Source organism: Chiloscyllium punctatum, chromosome 2, assembly GCF_047496795.1.
Source record: "Chiloscyllium punctatum isolate Juve2018m chromosome 2, sChiPun1.3, whole genome shotgun sequence".
NCBI lineage: Eukaryota > Metazoa > Chordata > Chondrichthyes > Orectolobiformes > Hemiscylliidae > Chiloscyllium > Chiloscyllium punctatum.
This window is the reverse complement of record NC_092740.1, coordinates 148,799,401-148,817,724: the sequence shown is the minus strand read 5'-3', so window position 1 is coordinate 148,817,724 and position 18,324 is coordinate 148,799,401. Positions and strand designations below refer to the sequence as shown.

Here is an 18,324-nt window from a genome sequence, read left to right as displayed (position 1 = left end):
GTGCTAACCACTGAGCCACCATGCCGCCCGTGGAGTTGAAGGCTATTAGATCCCCAATGATCTCATTGAATGGCAGAACAGACTCGATGGGCTGAGTGGTCCTTGATGAACAATGTAGAAAGAATTGGTCAAGTAACATACAAATTGACCACTAGTAAAGCTCTAAAGTACAATACACACATTTCAAGTCTATAGTGCAAAGCAAAGTCTTATCTATGCAAAGAAAGATAACATTGTCCCAAACTACAAGTCATAAATTTCTTAACTATTGTTTCCAAATAGTTACATCCTTAAAAACAAGCTCACTTTTCTGAAGGTTGCATAAAAATATTTCTCTTTTTATGTAATGTGGCGAAGTATTAAGTAATCAATATGGAACTATTAAAACCACAGAGGAATAGAATCATCTTCATAGTAATATTGCCACCTGCATCTTACAAAGACGTTTGAAATAGATGCGGTTTGTGGCATTCCCCAAAAAAAACTTTTAGTTTATACAAGGCTGCAGTACACATTAAGAATTTTACCATTCTCTCAAAATGAAATACAAGAAAATAAATCCCATGAAGTCATAAAAATCCCAAAGGTCTGAAGTAAAATGCTTCTCCTCTCCACTATACTTCGACTTTATCTGCACGGATTCTGTAACTTTCTATTATTGGCTGCAGTTTTTAACTCTATTATCTTTACTTGAGATATTTACAACCTCTGACAGGGGAACTTTACTTGATTTATTACGTGACAATAAAGCTTAAAATCAAATTGTATTAAAAAATTACCTGGATAGATGTGAAATAGGCATTGCAATGATTAAACGAGTTTGAATTGTAAAACTTCTTGGAATACAGATAAGGTGACAGTGCTACCCAAAATGCTCTGTCAAAAAGGTTGATCATTAATTCACCTGCCAGGCCAGATTTTAGTCCAGGTTGCTTGTTCTTTTCATATGTCTTCAGCATGAAGTTAGGAATCCCTGCCACAGTCTTGCCTTGGTCAGAGCGTACAGTTCCTCCACGGAGTGCCGAGTAGTAGACCCCACGGGGCATCACCGTTAATTCTTGGGTCACGAGAGATGTCAAAAACTCTTCAAAAGCTGCAAGGAAAAGGTCAAAGAACTACTACTTATGGCTGTCACAGTGGACAAAATTAGTAACTGCAAGTTCAAATTTAAATAGTATAGTCAAGACAATCACTCCCATGTGTTATCTTGACTTTGAGTTCACCTCTGCCTTAACTTCTGGCAGGAAGTTATCAGTAAGCTATGTCAGATGCTGAGACAAATGTCTTTAACTCTTTCCTCCTCGGTGATTAATTACTATGTTGCCAACAGTGGCCTCAGGACAAACATCTCATTAAAAATGGAATACCATTAGTACACTTTCCATCTTCTGGAGCAGCCACAAAAAATTCTAGTCACAAATTCTGTTCAAAGTTAAAGCCAACTAGGGTATAGATTTACAAACAATTTCAAATCTAATGACTGTGATCTACATAATCTTTGAAATCGAGTTTACAACACTCAAAATCTGAAAAATGTTACAATGCAAGGAATTACTGTCTGATTGTTAAGTCTAGAAGAAGGTGAATAAGCCAAATATTTGACAAAAAAAACTGGCAGATTCATTGTTACAAATCAGCCAAACTATTGATTTTTTGCAAACTTTACTTGCGATAATAATTAGCATTTTTATAACTATCAGAATATGCATTCAGCAACAAAAAAAAGGAATTGTGTTGCATTATAACAGGATTTAAAAATAAGACTAAAATGCTTATCCCGAAATCAAATAGGGCTTTAGAAAGAGGAGGATCCTGAATAAAAGCTTTGAACAAGAGGACAATCTTCACTATCTGATGATCGTCTGCAAGTTTCACAGATGATGCATAGACTTGGGTCTCTCACAGCATCACCGGACATTCAATAAATGAGGAGAGCTCTGATCCAACCAGGTAAGCAAATCTGCTGTTGCCCATTGGAGAAGCAAGTCATGGAGCTCAGTGTTCTGCCATTTAGAGAGGCTGGGGTTGATCTGTGACCAACTCTATTTACCCACTTTGACAATATCTCTTAATAACATTAGGTAGTACGAATTGCTTTCAGACTTAAATCTGACAATTAACCCAGCACTAACTGCCTCTTGTAGAAGAGAATTACAAATTTCTTTCACTCTGTGTGTAGAAGTATTTCTAAATTTCACTCCTGGAAGCGCCGACTCTCACTTTGAGATTGTGCTACTTGATCCTGGATGCCTCAGCCAGCTGAAATAGCTTCTCATGACTGATGCTATTGGTTCCTCTTCAAATCTTAAAATCTTTGATCTTAACCAAGATTTGTCTAACATCTCCCCAGAATTTAATCATTGGAGTCCTGATACCTTTCTGGGCAAACTGCACTGTCCTGGTGTCATAATCAAGACATCATTCCCCAAACTGAACATGGAATTTGTGGTTTGGTATAACCAGGGTTCTGTATAGCTGAGGCATGACTTCAACTCCTTAACATTGGAGACCTTGAGATATACATTCCACTTGTCTTGATGTGAAGACTAATGAAGAGACTGAGGAAAGATTTGCATCCCTTTCATACCTTCTGGTACTGTTCTTGAAAATCATCATTTTAGGAAGCACTTTGAGCCATGACTATCCAACACTTAGATTGTATGGAATGCTATCTTTTATTTCTAGATTTATTGACCAGCAGATTAGCAAAAGTTTCACTATTAGTGCCCAGAAAATTTGCTGTTCCAGCAATAGCAAACTCCCAATGCAAACTTGCAAATTCAGTCCCCAAAGACACTAACGTAATTGTATTGCCAGGTTTGGCTAATCTACAGGAAGATACTGAGAGCTTTGGGACATTTTTCTTTACTAAAGGCTCTATATAAATGTAATCTGTTTAGCGGTGTGGCAAGTGACAAAACTTGTTTCAGCACAATAAAAGTCCTCCTGAGCCAGGGTATTTCAAATCAACAACAAACATTTGGGATCCAATCTCTTGCCATGAGCAGTAGATGCAGTTGAGTTCGTCCACCATCCTACCACACCCCTCATGATGACCATCTCATTCTGGATACCTGTAACACTTGGCCACCAGAAACAGTCATTCACAATTGTGTTTATAGGATCAATAGGCAGGAAATGGAACAAAATATATACCATTGGGTGCATGTGTGTCAAAACTTATTCTTAATATCAGCATCTCTCATTACAAATTAAGGTAAATGCTGACTTGCCTTTAAATAAGCTCGTTTAACTTACAATTAATGATGGAATCAACTCACAAGACATCTTTCCAATTTGGAGTCAATTTAGTGAATAATCAGTCAAGTCACAGAGTCAGACGGTTTGGTCCAATGAGTCCATGCCGAACATAATCCCAAAATAAACTAGTCTATTAAACTTCAGAGCAAAAACTCTTCTCTTGAAATCACTGTACAGTTTATTTTGATGAACCAGACTAGGCAAGTGTTGTCCATTGCTTTGTATGCCTGGTGTTTCCAATCTAATGCTGATATATTAACCTGGGTGAAATTCGAATAGTAATACCACAGTGGTTAGACAAATATTTGTTCCGATGTCATCTTAGCTTTCGGTTCACAACATTTTCATGGAGACAACACTGATGAAGAAATGCAGCAATGCATGTCAGAATTCATATGGGCTCACCTTTTGTTTCTTTACTGGTCCGATTACCACCCCATTTTGCCTTGCATTATCACCTCTTTTGCCCCTTAACCACTTTGTCTTCTCCTTCAAAGTATCGATCACGTCTCTTCCTCCTTCCAAAACCCCATTATTCCCTGGTTCTGTTATTGCTTAGAAGTGGTTAAACCTCGAGCTTTCTATTCTAGCCCAAAAATCGTCAATCTGAGCTACCAACTCTGCCTCTCTCTTCAGCGATACTACCCGAGATGATGAGGACTTCCAACATTCCCTGCTTCTGTAACACATCCTCAGCATTTGATGAAAGACATGGGACATCAGGACAATTGGTCAGGTTTAGCTAAACCACAGTAGGAAGGTCAAAGGGGAGATTGCAGGACATCGGTTAGACTGATATAGAACTTCCATTAGATTTGAGGATAGACTATTGACCTGGATGTTCCTCAGTACTGCTCCAACCCGTATTTCCTACTTTAATTAATAATGAAATGACATGACATCACACTATTTTTCCCATCCCTGAGCCCTCATGGTCAACAGAGCTTGGACTGATGGTAATGTGGCAGACAGTTTCGTAAAGGGCAGTGGGAAGTTGATATCCAGGTTTCCGAATTGCAAGTTCTCTTTCAAAGCTCAGTCCTCTTCAAGGGTGTCCACTTGTCCATACAATTGCTGTCTTCCGAAAGCATTTCACAATTAATTTTTCTAACCATTGTTCATAGAATAGAATCATAGAATCCCTACAATGTGGAAACAGGCCACTCAGCCTATCCATTTGACCCTTCCGAAGAGTATTCAACCAGATTCAACCCCAACCCTATGGCTGTTAACCCTGCATTTCCCATGGCTAACCCACCTAGCCTGTACATCTCTGGGCACTATGGGCACTTTAGTTGAAAAGTGTGGTGCTGGAAAAGCACAGGTCAGGCAGCATCTGAGGAGCAGGCGAATCGACGTTTTGTGCATAAACCCTTCATCAGGAATGTGGCAATCCACCTGACCTGCACATCTTTGGACTGTGGGAGGAACCGGAACACCCAGACACGAGGAGAACGTGCAAACCCCACACACGTCGCTCGAGGCTGGAATTGAACCCGGGTCCCTGGCGCCGCGAGGCAGCAGTGCTACCCACTGAGCTATTATGCTACACACTGTTATCAATGTTTCCGAGAAAATTCAACAATCCTACTGCAGACTGTGGCATGGAGAGCTCACAATCGTTTGGTCGCATTTCGTGAAGCATGATCAATAAAAAAATTGAGACATCTGAAGCTAACTGGTTTTTCAAAAATATTGTTTTTCAACTACAGGTCAGTGTTATAGTTTAATGTCGAGATAAGATAATTAAAGCCTTAGAACATACCTGAAAGCACAGGCAGAGGTGTCATTAAAAGCAGCTTCATGTACGATGCTCCAGGGACTGAAAGATCTTCTTCCTTTTCTTCTTCTTCTTCATCCACATTCATATCCATCTCATCATTGTCATAATCGGGCTTTCTTTCTGGCCTTACCTAAACAGATAATCCAGCATTAATTCATCACCGGCTTTTTACTGATTCTCAAACCATCATTTGGTTATGTACAAATATAAATCAGCAGATTTCGACATTGCAGCTTGGCCAAACATGGCCACATAATTATTCATGTTCATCTTCAACTACCATTAGCCCCCATAGGCCCAGAAAAAAAAAATGGAGAGTTGAATTTACAAAAATCTAGTATAAAGATGAGATTTGAAGAGCCCAGGAGTCTGGGTGGGATGGTCTTTGGAGGATCAGACCAGACTCGATTGGCCTGCTTCCATAATGCACGGTTCTATGTTTCTCTGAAATTGATGTGTGACCTTACAAATCCTGGCTTCAATTAGGCTACAAATCTAAGCAAGGTGTAAATCACTCCCGGACCTGCAAAAGCCTGATTTTTTTTTCTGGACACTTTCAGCTAACATTGGAGTTCAAATCACTACACTGTTAACGTGGGTAGAATCTATCCCAAAATGAGTCCTTCTAGTGATAGCTCGTGTGACTTTTATAACTGGTTTGCTCAGATGCATTCGATGAAGAGATCAAAATCATGGTAGATGGTGAGATCGTCAAATAAAAAGAGAGCTGCTGGGACTCAGAAGCCCTGAAGGAAGGGTTTACTCTGATCCATGAAGCACTCTGTTTCACAGCAAAGAGAAGTCCAAAGCTTCCGGTCACTCCTCAGCCCAGCGTTCAAATGCCTTTAAGGGTACCGTAGAGTAGCATCCTGAAGCGGTGAAAGAAACCATTATTTCAGACTGCACGTGCACTACATCATTGCTTTCTGATAATGAGGTTTATTGTTCTGAATTCTTCTCCACTCAACATCTTTACTGGGCATCTGCGGCATTGAGAGCAGGAAGCCCAAAAGTTTCCAGAGAGCAGGGCAAAGTGGAGGAGACTGAGGACTTGCTGGGAGTGCACGTATGAAAAGCCAGTTCACCTTTTACCTGTATTGCTCTATTTTTCTACTTAATACCACAGAGGACTGTGAAGTTATGTTTTAATTTTATTTCTTTATTTTTCCACTTATAATAAGAACAACGGTAATACCTTCCTTTTAACTTTGTTTCTCTGCGCTATTCTTTGTAGCTAAGTTTTGTACCTGAGTACCTTCATACCCAAGATGGCATCACACGTGGTGACATTACACACTTTTCACTGTACCCCTGTAGCTTAAACCAAATCAAAATACACAGGTCGTTCCAACCCTCTTACTCAGTGTATACCTGACAATCTCCAGGGAACAGTGAGCTACATACATGGTGTTGAAAAACACCTCGAAGTTTGGTTAATATAGTTTCATGTTGGGTGCCTCTCTCATTCACACTCATTCATATGTCTCCTATTACCAAGACAAAGCTGCATTTTATTCTACCTTGTCATGTATGTTTTGGATTAATTAGCTCAGTAACGCTAACAAGCTAGGAGTTAAAACATGACGAGCCCACAAGACAAATATTCTGATTTTCATATGTCGATAGATTCAAAGTATTGTTTTGAGAGCAGTCCTTTTTTTCGGGCTACCTTTGGTATTTATGCGCATGAAACAATTTAGACTATAAGGAGATCAGCAAAGTCTGATTGCACCACAAGCTAATAATCATTTATTGTTGATTATTTACAATATCAATCATACAATTAACACGAGGGATAAGCAATAAATGCTACACAGCCAAGTGACACCCAAGTTCCACAAGCAAATAAAAAAATACAATTGCCTCCCACTGAGATGTCTTTACCTATTTGTTCCTTTCCCAGATGGTTGCTCTGGCTAATGAGCCTGAAAGTTTACATGGAAGTCCATAGTCTGCATCCATTGAATAAAATGATTACTTCTGAAAGAACCTGCTTCTCAACTACATGGTACAGAAACATGCCGCTGCTTTTAAGACTTACGATAACTTTGTCAAGGTGTCAGAAGTCAATCCATCATCTCCCATCATTCATTAATTAACAAACCATTTGTAATGGAGCATGGACATTATCTGTTTTACAAACAGTTTCCAAAAGGACAAAAGTTTTGTTTAAGTATGACTTCAAAAGGGCTGTGGATTTGATCTCCTAGTTACCGAGGTTTCCTCAGCTTTAATATTTATAAGGCGACAAAACATATTGGTATTCTGAGCAACTGCTCGGCAGAGTTGTAAAATTCCAGTTTTATTTGTGATTGCCTCTGAATATCATGACAGTTCCGGCAGTTCCACCTCTAGTTACAAACAGAAGAAACGTGGGAGGAAGAACAAAAAGAAAAGTCAGTGACCAAATTGCTACAAACCAGCTCAAAAACAGCATGTTCTACGAATAAGAGAATAAGATGATGTGCTGGGAAAATTTAAGAGGGATAATCGAACAAGTAAGAATTCTGGAAGGCAAAATAAATTTAAAATATAGTCTTGAATTTAAATATTGCACAGACAAAAAGCAACGAAGAAAAATACTGGCATTTATACAGCACCTTTAAGAACCACAGGACACCTTAAAGCACTTGACAAGCAATTAAGTTCATCTGAAGTGTCGTGGCTGTTGTAATGTGAGAAACGTGGCACTCAGTATGCACAAAAGCAAGCTCCAACAAACCAATCATGTGACAATTACCAGATAGTCTGTTTTTGTAAAGTTGATTGAGGCATAATTATTAGCCGAGACTCTCGGGAGAAATCCCCCGGTTCGTTCTGAGTGCCACACAATCTTTTACGTCATGGTGAAAGGGCAAACAGTTTAACACTTCATCCTTACAGCAGCATCGTTGGCAGTGCTCCCTCAGGATTGCACTGAGATGTCAGCTTTGATTTCAGTACTCAAGTCTCTAAAGTGCAGTTTCCACCCACAACTTCATGACGCAGATGTGAGAGTCCAACAAAGAATTTTTTGGTCTGTACTCTTCAGTGCATGATGTCAAGCAGTGAACCAGATTAAATACAACCTGAACCTTCTGGTGTAGTAAATCTCTATTTAAAATAAAACATCCAGAAGCAATTTGTGAATATTATAAAATAGCTTAAAAGATACAAAGCTCTCCTGCTGGTGAGATTAGATTCCCGATAGTATGGAAACAGACCCTTTGGCCCAACAGGTCCACACCAACCCTCCAAAGAGTAACCCACCCAGACCCCAACCCCATATATTTACCCTGACTAATGCACCTAACACTATGGGCAATTTAGCCTGGCCAATTCACCTGACCTGTACATTTTTGGACTGTGGGAGGAAACCAGAGCACCTGGAGCAAACACAGGGAGAATGTGCAAATTCCACACAGACAGTCACCCAAGGTGGGAATCGAATCCAGGTCACTGGTGCTGTGAGGCAGCAGTGATGACCACTGAGCCAGTCGGTTAAAACTGAACCGATAACTGGCAATTTTAACTGCTTGACTGGTTAGATGGTAACACTACATCCATCACTATTCCCCTGCCACACAAAGCATTTGTATTTGCATGGGTATTAAGAATTACAGACTCAAACACTCAGGCAGGTTAGCTAAGATCCAACTGAACAACAAACAAAACAGGTTTAAGAATTGAATTCACTATTCCTAGTTTGCGTCCCAGGATTCTGAAGATGCATTTATTTTTAAAGTTTACAAAGAAAGAAATTCAAGTTTTTTTATTCATTCACAGGATGAGGGTATTGCTGGCTAGGTCAGCATTTATTGCCCAGAAGGACATTAACAGTCAATCACATCGCTGTGGGTCTGAAAACACATGTAGGCCACACCAGGTAAGGATGGCAGTTTCCTTCCCTCAAGGACATTAGTGAACCATCCAAAGCAAGCGTCAATGCTTTTGTGGTCATCATTAGACTCCTAACTCCAGATTTTTATTGAATTCAAATTCCTCCATCTGCCATGGCAGGATTTGAACCCAGGTCCCCAGAATCTTACCTGGGCTTCTGCATTAACAGTCCACTGATAATACGTCTAGGCCATTGCCTGCCTCACAATCCACACATTTTCAAATGTACAAATGTTACATTCATGTGTTACATTACAATGAAGAATCACAATTAAGATAACTTTACCTTAATACAGAAGGGGCTCAATTTACAAATAAAACCAGACCAAACAGTTGATTGCTCATCATGATCCAAATGCAACTGAATCAGGGGAGATATTTTGAAATAGCCACATATTTTGAAATGAACAGATTGATATTTTTGAGCATCGAATTTGCTAGAGATTTATCATGATGCATGGAATATCACTTAGAATAGGCCTAACCTGCACAAAGTCTTTATATTTCATATTAATCAACAATGAAGCAAAATGGCAGAATTAGAAACATATGTATTGAGGGAAAATATGTGGGAAATGGCACACACTGAAATATTCCATATTTAGTGAAAGGTTTTGATTGCAAAATTATTAGGTTACTGGTTTGATGGAAGTGCAATGTTTTGAATTAGACATTACATTGCCTGACATTGATGCCTGTTGGTCATCTGAAACTATCGTCCAGTAAAACACAGGCGTGACTACAGAAAGTGGAACCGGATCTAGTTTTCAAAATGGCACACATCAATTTGGACTATATTTATCAATTAAACCAAGGGAATCATTGTCAATCCTAACAAACAACGTTTGAAGTTCTGCAATTCTGTTCAATCAGATTGGTTTAAATTATGAACAGAGAGCACAGATGCAGAAATACAAAATTACTTCGTACTAATTCAGCCATGCCCAGAAATACTTCCAATTGTTAGCTGAGTAAAAGAGCAATGTCACTAAATTCAGAAATAACAACTATGTTATCCAAAGAATTTAACCAGAACTAAAAACTAGGGCAGAAGCAACATTATTTTAACATTCAAATGTTGGATAGAGGCTGTCTTTCTGCTGAACTGAAAATCTGTTGGATCATTGATACGGTAAATCATAGCACCTGCTTATCACCCTCATACAGTGTAGGGAACAATCAGAGTTATTTTCAGAATTAAGACCTCTAGGGACAATTTAATCAAATTGCTCAGGGGATCAACTTTGTACGATTGTGGTATGTGATCACGAGTTAACTTGAACTGCATCAAAAATAGGTTGCTTAAGAACATTAAATAAAGGAGTAGACCAAACCATCCCTCAAGCTGACTCGAGTATTCAATCAGATCCCAAGGCTGATTTCTGCCTTCATTTCACTCTGCGGCAAGCTTCATATCTCTTTTGCTTTCTTGAGACAGTAACATTTTCTCTGTCTCTTTCTCTCAGGTTGGATCACGATAAATCACTGTATCTTTTGTTTGGACGGGCAAGGTTAAAAAAATACAATAGCAGTGATGCCAGTGAAGTGTTGTGCCTTTATAATATTTTATTAATGATAAGAATGTTTCTGACATCTAAAATGTTTCAACGAGATAAACGCAACTTGATGACACATAGGAGTGTCACAATAATTAATCAGGCATGATTTGGAGGTACCGGTGTTGGACTGGGGTGTACAAATTTAAAAATCACACAACACCAGATATAAGCCTATAGATATATTTGAGTCTATTCTAAACTTAGTGTATCATAGCAGAGCATAAAGCGCCGAGACATGGGAAATTAAAGGCTGTTTCATTCTCAATTTCTCAATTCTGTTCTTTTCTCTAATTAAGATGAGTTGCTGATAGGTTCTACAAGGAGGCTAGTTTTTCCATAAAGCAAAAATCTTGTACAAAAGGTATTAGTTTCAAACATTAAATACAAGCACTTTGAACAAAAAAGTACCGTCACGTAGCTTTTATTTCCCTTTCAGTGAGCCGGTATTGTCAATATTTAGATAACGTGGGCAGAGTGAGCACTTCCTCAAAGTCTTACAAAATACAGCACCAAAATATTTAACTTTCTTTATGGTTTTACCTCAAGTCTGACCTTTGGGTTTTCTCCAATTTTAAATGTTAGCCTTTCTTGAAAAAAAAAATTACTTGTTAAAATCAGCTCAGAACAATATATTTCCAAATTCACTGAAAATCTCTATTCTAGCCAGCGATCTATTACAGGCGTTAGCAGAATTAAATTGTTTTTGTAATGGGGAAGTCGTGGGCAGTTTCCTCCGAAGTCAGTGGTGAGTGTCGGTTCTTTGCTGCTGAGCACAAAATCCTGACCAACACGGAGTTCAAATATTAATAGCATGTAACTTGTAAAGATAAATGATCTGAAAACTCCAAAGGAAGAGAAATATGACAAATAAATTAAACCCTGACCTGTTCTGGCAGGTGAAGAACTGTATACTCCTCAGAGTTGAATGCCGAAAGGGCCTTGTACGCAGAGCTGGCAATAAGTGAGTTCTACAATAAGGAATAACAGGAACGTCCATTTGCATACAATTTGGAAAATAACAGTTCATTGTCAAAATCCGATCGCTGTATATGTTTGAATCAAATCAAAAATGCCTTCATACTGCATCAATTTTAAATTCCAACCTGTAAAATATGTAACAGAAATTCTAATTCTGAATAGAAAATTGCTTCTCATAACAATTGTCAGCAAGCAATGCTTCAATTATTTGTTCTGGTCAAGTGCTGCCATTGCAGTTTGAGAATCAAGTAATTTGACAATGGTTTTGTACTACAATTCCTATACAACATATCATTCTGGATCAGAAGGATTTTAATTTTCTTCCGGAATGTTCTAAACCAAGAATTTGTCAACCACTCTATGCTGTGTTATGAGCAACTGATCAACATAAAAAAGATGACCAATAATGTGTAATGGCATGGAGTGAACTCCATAATGTGCAACAGCTACGAAATTAGTTGCCAAATGCAGAATTCTGAATTAATCATGGATGAATCAATGAGGATCTAATGCAGTGTAATATTCTGACTAAGCGTAAATCTGTAATACACATATGCGAGTCCCATCTGTTAAACTAACAAGTTCTTATTCAATCAGCAGGGTATGGGTTAATTGTACCTTACTCTGGGTGTGGCTCCACAATATGCTTATAACTTGCGCTCTGAATTTCTGTGGGGAAAACAAAGTACCCTCATAAATAACTGTAATCTAGAATTGTAGATCAATCCAAAAACACAGGCTGTGGTTAAATTTACAACAAACCAACAATGGGCATTCAAAACAAATTTTCAACAAGGCATTCCAGATACAAGTAAGCAGACCGGTACAATCCTTAACAAATCTGTTAAGACTACTGTTAACTTTCTACTTATAGGAGGCACTTGTTCATATCTATTACTCTTTTAAATACTCTTTTGGTGATCTTAAATGGAATACTACATTTCCAAACTTTACTAAGCAAATATTACAACATTGGTATACTTATTCCCAAGTTAATAAAATGTAACACAACCCTTAAAATTTGCAGTTGATCTTAGCACCGCACTGCAAAGAACATGCCTGTGAGATTTAAGCTGATCGGTAATGCCCTTCATTACATACAGATAGTAATAACATGTACATGGTTTCAGAGGGAGCTCCATAACGTTGAACCTTACTTGAGCTAAAGTCAACATCTTCAGACCCTGACAGCAGGAACCCCAGGGTCGAGAAGGTTTGAAGTGAACATAGAACAGCACAACACAGGAACAGACCCTTCGGCCCACGATGTGCCAAACATGACGCCAAATTAAACTAATCCCCTTCTGCCTGTCCTCGGTCCATATCCCTCCATTCCTTGCATATTCATGTGCTTGTCTAAAAGTCCCCAAAACACCCCTATTGCATCTGCATCCACCACCACCTATGGCAGCATGTTCCATACTCGTACCACTCTCAGAGTAAAAAACTTGCCTCTCACATCTCCTTTGAACTTACTCCCTCTCACCTTAAATCCATGCTCCCTACTTTTAGACATTTCAACTCTGGGAAAAAGATTCTGACCGTCAACTCTTTCTATGCGTCTCTTAATTTTACAGTCTCCAATCAGGTCTCCCCTCAGCCTCTGCCACTCCAGAGAAAACAATCCAAGTTTTTCTAGCCTCTCCTTAAAGATGGCTCTGAACCCCAAAATACTTCAGGCGGTTTTATTCAGTAAATTCCAAAATGTACTTTTATTCAGAAAAGAGAATGGTAACAGAGACAAAACAACTAGAGGTTGGCTGAAATTCTGTGTGGGACCGATGGGACGTAATGAGTTGTCAAAGAAACTTCCAAAAGATTAGAATGCGATCATTTGTGACGATCAAAATAATGAAAGGAGTGATGGTAGACAGCAAGCCACCCAAATTGGATGTCCCAAATTGCATACACATTTCGTGTTTTTCCTTGAAAAATACACAAGGACAGATAAAAAGCCAGTTTCAATTCAAATAGTGTGTGCTCATGGGATGGAACATTCTTTAGTATACTAGCATGGGGAGAAAGTGAGGACTGCAGATGCTGGAGATCAGAGCTGAAAATGTGTTGCTGGAAAAGCACAGCAGGTCAGGCAGCATCCAAGGAGCAGGAGAATCGACGTTTCGGGCATGAGCCCTTCTTCAGAAAGCTTTTCCAGCAACACATATACTAGCATGGGATCAAGTATCAGCACGCTGAGGGTCGGGGTGAAGAAGTACCTCCTCTACACTGCAAGTAAAAACCCTCTCACTCTGAGTGCTAGAAGTTAATTCACCAGCAGCCAGCAAAACGAATACAAGAGTGCAAATGCACGCCATTGCATTCTGAAGGCTGGAATCCAATCACTGAAAAGATTAGATTAGGTTACTTACAGTGTGGAAGCAGGCCCTTCGGCCCAACAAGTCCACACCGACCCGCTGAAGCACAACCCTCCCAGGGAATGAGAACTTGAGAATCTCAAAGTCTGCAAAACTAAGGATCAGGAAGCTCACTACACAACTACCAGAAACCTCGACTGCAGTAGCTGCAATGTTCAAGGATTTACTTTTCACAAACAATTCAGAGACTGATCCACAGATCTGTTTATTTTTTAAAACGTATCTTTTCAAACGCATCGCCTATTTCTAATGTCTGCCTGTGTCTTTTCGTCAGTCTTTCTTCTCGTGTGCAGTAATTATTAATCTCACTCCTTTTGTTAATTTCAGAAATCCTGGCTAATTTAGCTCCTTTTAAATGGCAAGTCCACGTGGTCTGGGAAAAAGGCATCCACTAGGAAAAGGATCCTCGTTAAATTAACCTTTTTGCAACCAACCAAGGAAAGGAACCCATAGACACCCTCAGCCATCAGCTTAATGGTTTGAGGTATCCCATCTGGAACGTAACAAACTGGCGAATCTCGTCCAGATCTTTCGTAATAAAAGCTTCATTTAAATATTTCTTAAAACAGAATGCCCTTAAAACATGTGTTCGGTAATGACTACATTCACATGTTAAGAGATTAATTTGTAGTCAATTTGATCTTTGACAGTAATATGGAGAGAGGTCACAATATTTCACTGCAGTCACTTGTGAAATTGATCCAAGTACCTACAGGCAAATGGAGATCTCCTGTGCATTCTGCAGCAAGTTGGACTCGGAAATAACAGCTGATATGTTAAAAATATTTTGAAATTTAAAACATAAATTATCTTTAGGTATTGCCTTTACTGAAAGAAAATATTCAAAGACCCCTCACAAGAACATTATCGACACTGAGTCATATATGGCAATGTTACAGCAGGTGGCCAAAACTCAAAGGGGTCGGCTTTAAGATCAGCCTTAATGCAAAAGAAACTGATAATGAGATAGAAAGGTTCAAACAAGGAATTCCAGAGTTCAGGGCGTTGGCAGCTGACAGCTCCACCATTATTATACAGCAATCCAAATTGGAAATGCTCAAGAGGTTAGAATTAAATGAGCACAGATTTCTCAAGGGGTTGAGAGACCGAAGGATGTTACAGAGATAGCAAGGGCATGACCTTCGAGGGATTTGAAAACAAAGATGAACATTTTCAAGTTAAGGTTTTACATAAGCAGGAGCCACACAGGTTAGCAAGAAAATATTGTTCAATCTCAGGAAGTTAAAAATCACACCATACCAGGTTATCGTCTAATAGGTTTAATTGGAAGCACTAGCTTTCAGAGCACTGCTCCTTCATAAGATGGCGAAGGAGCAGTGCTCCAAAAGCTTGCGCTTCCAATTAAACCCGTTGGACTATAAACCTGGTGTGGTGTGATTTTTTAAACTTTGTACACCCCAGTCCAACACCAGCATCTCCATATCAATCTCGGAAAGATAATGAAAGATGATACTGGAGCCGATCCTTTCTGAGCTTCTTGCTTATGTGCACAGTAAATCCTCCAACACATACAGTTCACAACTCAACCACACCCTACCATTTAATTAACCGTTCGAAACAAAAAGAGAAATTGCTGGAGGAACTCAGCAGGTCTGACAGCATCTGTGGGTAGAAAGCAGTGTCAATATTTCGTGGCCATATTTTAGTTTTTAATGGAGAGTAGAGCAGAGAGAGTAGATTTTATTTGTCATTTCTACCATATACAACTGATATGGCAAAAAAATGAAACAGTGTTCCTCGAGAATTGAGGTGCTACAGGGACAGCACAAACTATATGATCATACACAGGGCAGCATAAAGTGCGTAAGAAGTGCAAAATATTGTGTACATAGAACATAGAAAAGTACAGCACAGAACAGGCCTTTTGGCCCACAATGTTGTGCCGAGATTTAATCCTAATGTAAAATATAGTAACAACCTACACACCCCTCAACTCACTGCTCTCCATGTGCATGTCCAGCAGTCGCTTAAATATCCCCAATGACACTGCTTCCACCACCACAGCTGGCAACGCATTCCACACATTCACAACTCTCTGCGTAAAGAACCTACCTCTGACCTCTCCTTTATACATTCCTCCTAATATCTTCAAACTATGATTTCTCGTAGCAGTCAATCCTTCCCTGGGGAAAAGTCTCTGGCTATTGGCTCTATCTATTCCTCTCATTATTTTGTACACCTCGATCAGGTCTCCTCTCTTCCTCCTTCTCTCCAAAGGATGATAATTAATAGCAGCAATTTGAAGTTATGCAAAGAATTTCCGACGGAAAAGGGTCTGATCCTATCGTGTTAAGGAGCCTGATGGCTGGGGGCAAGAAACTGTTGCACGGTCCGGCAGTGAGAGACAGAATGCTCTGGTGTCTTCTGCCAGATTGCAGGAGGGAGAAGAGTTTCTCTTGATATCGCTCATACACAAGTTTACAACAGCAGGTAAAGCACGTAAATTCATCATAGTCCCACTGAACCGTTCTTTCATTAGAGAGATGACTGCTGGTGAGTTTAACCCAAGGATCACCATGCCTCAGTTGAAGATGAGAAGATAAGACCTTCAATGTGACCTCAGTCACTTAAGAAACCCAACATGCACCACTGCATTGTGAATCAACTGTCCAGCCAACTGAGCTAACTGACCCCGTCATTATGATCAGTCAAAATTAAATTAATGCCTCTGCCTGCAAATAATTAAAGTCGACTGACGTACAATTAACTCAAGAGTGATACGTAAACAGGGCTTACAGTAAGGAAGGATATGGGCAGCAGAGGTTACAATGATCTTGTCTTATTGGAGGGTGGCACAGATGCCAGGATTACACCAACATAGTCTCGAGATAACAAGTGGATGGATGAAAATTTCAGTGCCAAATGAGCTGACAAGCTTGCAAGAGGTGACACAACATGAGAAAAATCTCCACAAACCTGCAGTCTGGATCGTCACATTGTTTGTTGGCTTCAAGAATAGCGTCAAACTAGGGAAAACAAGCTTAGACCTGCTGTTTCCATTGTCCATTTATAAACCACTCTGTCATGGGCATTATTCAATCCATTAAGCCTGGAGTAAAAAGGTTGAGTTAAACTTTTCCTCAATTCCTTCCCCACGTGCCAATCAGGTACACCTCCAAAATTCGGCATTAGACATGCATTCCAAAGCAAGGCTCATTGCTGTTCCTGGCTGGAAATTCATCCAGCTTTTACCAAAAATGTATCAGCTTGTGTAAAATGCGTCATCTGATATTCAGTTTAAAAGTGGAGTGTGAAAATGTAGTTTTAGCATGAAGGTCTCAGCAATTCTGACAACAATCTTCAAAAAAAAACTGATATGGATCTCATCTTTATGATTTTGAAAGAGAGGAAAACTTTTCATTCAGAAACTACAATGATCTCAGCGCAGTATCCTTACATTAAACTGGGTTTTTGCTCCCACTACTCTATCCAGAAAACTGCTGCACATTCTTTGCCTTTCAATGGTAAATTTGCTTTTCACTACTTTGAGGGTGCGAGAGTTGCGATTTATTTTGAGGAAGCATTCCTTTCTTTTAATCCATTTCTGTTTACACCTCGGATTGCCTTCTTCAGCAACGAACACTCCTTACCTCATATTCGGTGGACTTCACAGCGAGCAAAGGAACGAGAGCAAATAGTTCAGTCAGGGCCTTGACAACCAGAGGTCGTGTGTCAGAGTTGAGCTTTGGGGACAAAGCGCACCATGTGGAACGAATATCCACCACCTAAAAGGGGAGCAAGAACCAGACAGGTCCAGCAAGACATTCACAGTCCACACTTCAACACACTTTTGCTCATTTCTAAACACTTCACATTCCCCAAAGTTTTTTAAAAAATTATTTTAGAGAAAGCATTTCCCTTTCAAAATTTCAGAGGATAATTGACGTGGACATGAGAATTGGCTGAGGGAACATAAATCTAAAATGTGGTACAAGACCGGGTCAGAATTCTGCTAGGAAGTCTGCAGTGAGGAAATTGCCTCCTTGATCCCCAAAGCCTGCCCACCATCTACAAGGCACAAGTCAGGAGTGTGTGATAGAATACTCTGCACTAGCCTGGATGGGGACACCGCCAACCAGACTCACTAAGCTTGACGATACTGCCCACTTCAACATTCATTCCCTGTACGTAACAGGCCTTTGTGCATCAGTTGTCGATATTATTTAGAGCTTTCATTTGTTCATAGAATCCCTACAGTGTGGAAGCAGGCTATTCAGCCCATCAAGTCCACATTGGACAGCATCCCACCATACCCACCCCTCTTCCCTATCCCCATAACTCCGCATTCCCCATGGCTGTCAGTCAGTGTCATGAACTGGTATCCCAACATGGATTGACTGAAAACCAATGCTTTTATTAAGTATTATTTATTTTGTGCTTATCATAAAATTAATAAGTTGTGCAAAATTTACATGTAAATTGTGAAAACATATTAATAGCTGGAATGAGCCTATAATGTATCGAGATG

General features: G+C 39.5%; 1 protein-coding gene across 3 annotated transcripts in view; it reads right to left on the bottom strand.

Moving 5' to 3' along the window:
• The window catches only part of focad (focadhesin), a 189,461-nt gene that overhangs the window by 103,073 nt on the left and 68,064 nt on the right, over positions 1 to 18,324 (bottom strand). For all 3 annotated transcript variants that reach the window (XM_072590215.1, XM_072590210.1, XM_072590222.1), the window contains exons 16-20: positions 17,447 to 17,581; positions 12,079 to 12,129; positions 11,367 to 11,450; positions 5,027 to 5,174; positions 905 to 1,093 (exon numbers count right to left, since the gene is read on the bottom strand). In XM_072590215.1, coding sequence (XP_072446316.1) covers positions 905 to 1,093; positions 5,027 to 5,174; positions 11,367 to 11,450; positions 12,079 to 12,129; positions 17,447 to 17,581 — 607 coding nt within the window. The remainder of the gene's footprint in view (positions 1 to 904; positions 1,094 to 5,026; positions 5,175 to 11,366; positions 11,451 to 12,078; positions 12,130 to 17,446; positions 17,582 to 18,324) is intronic.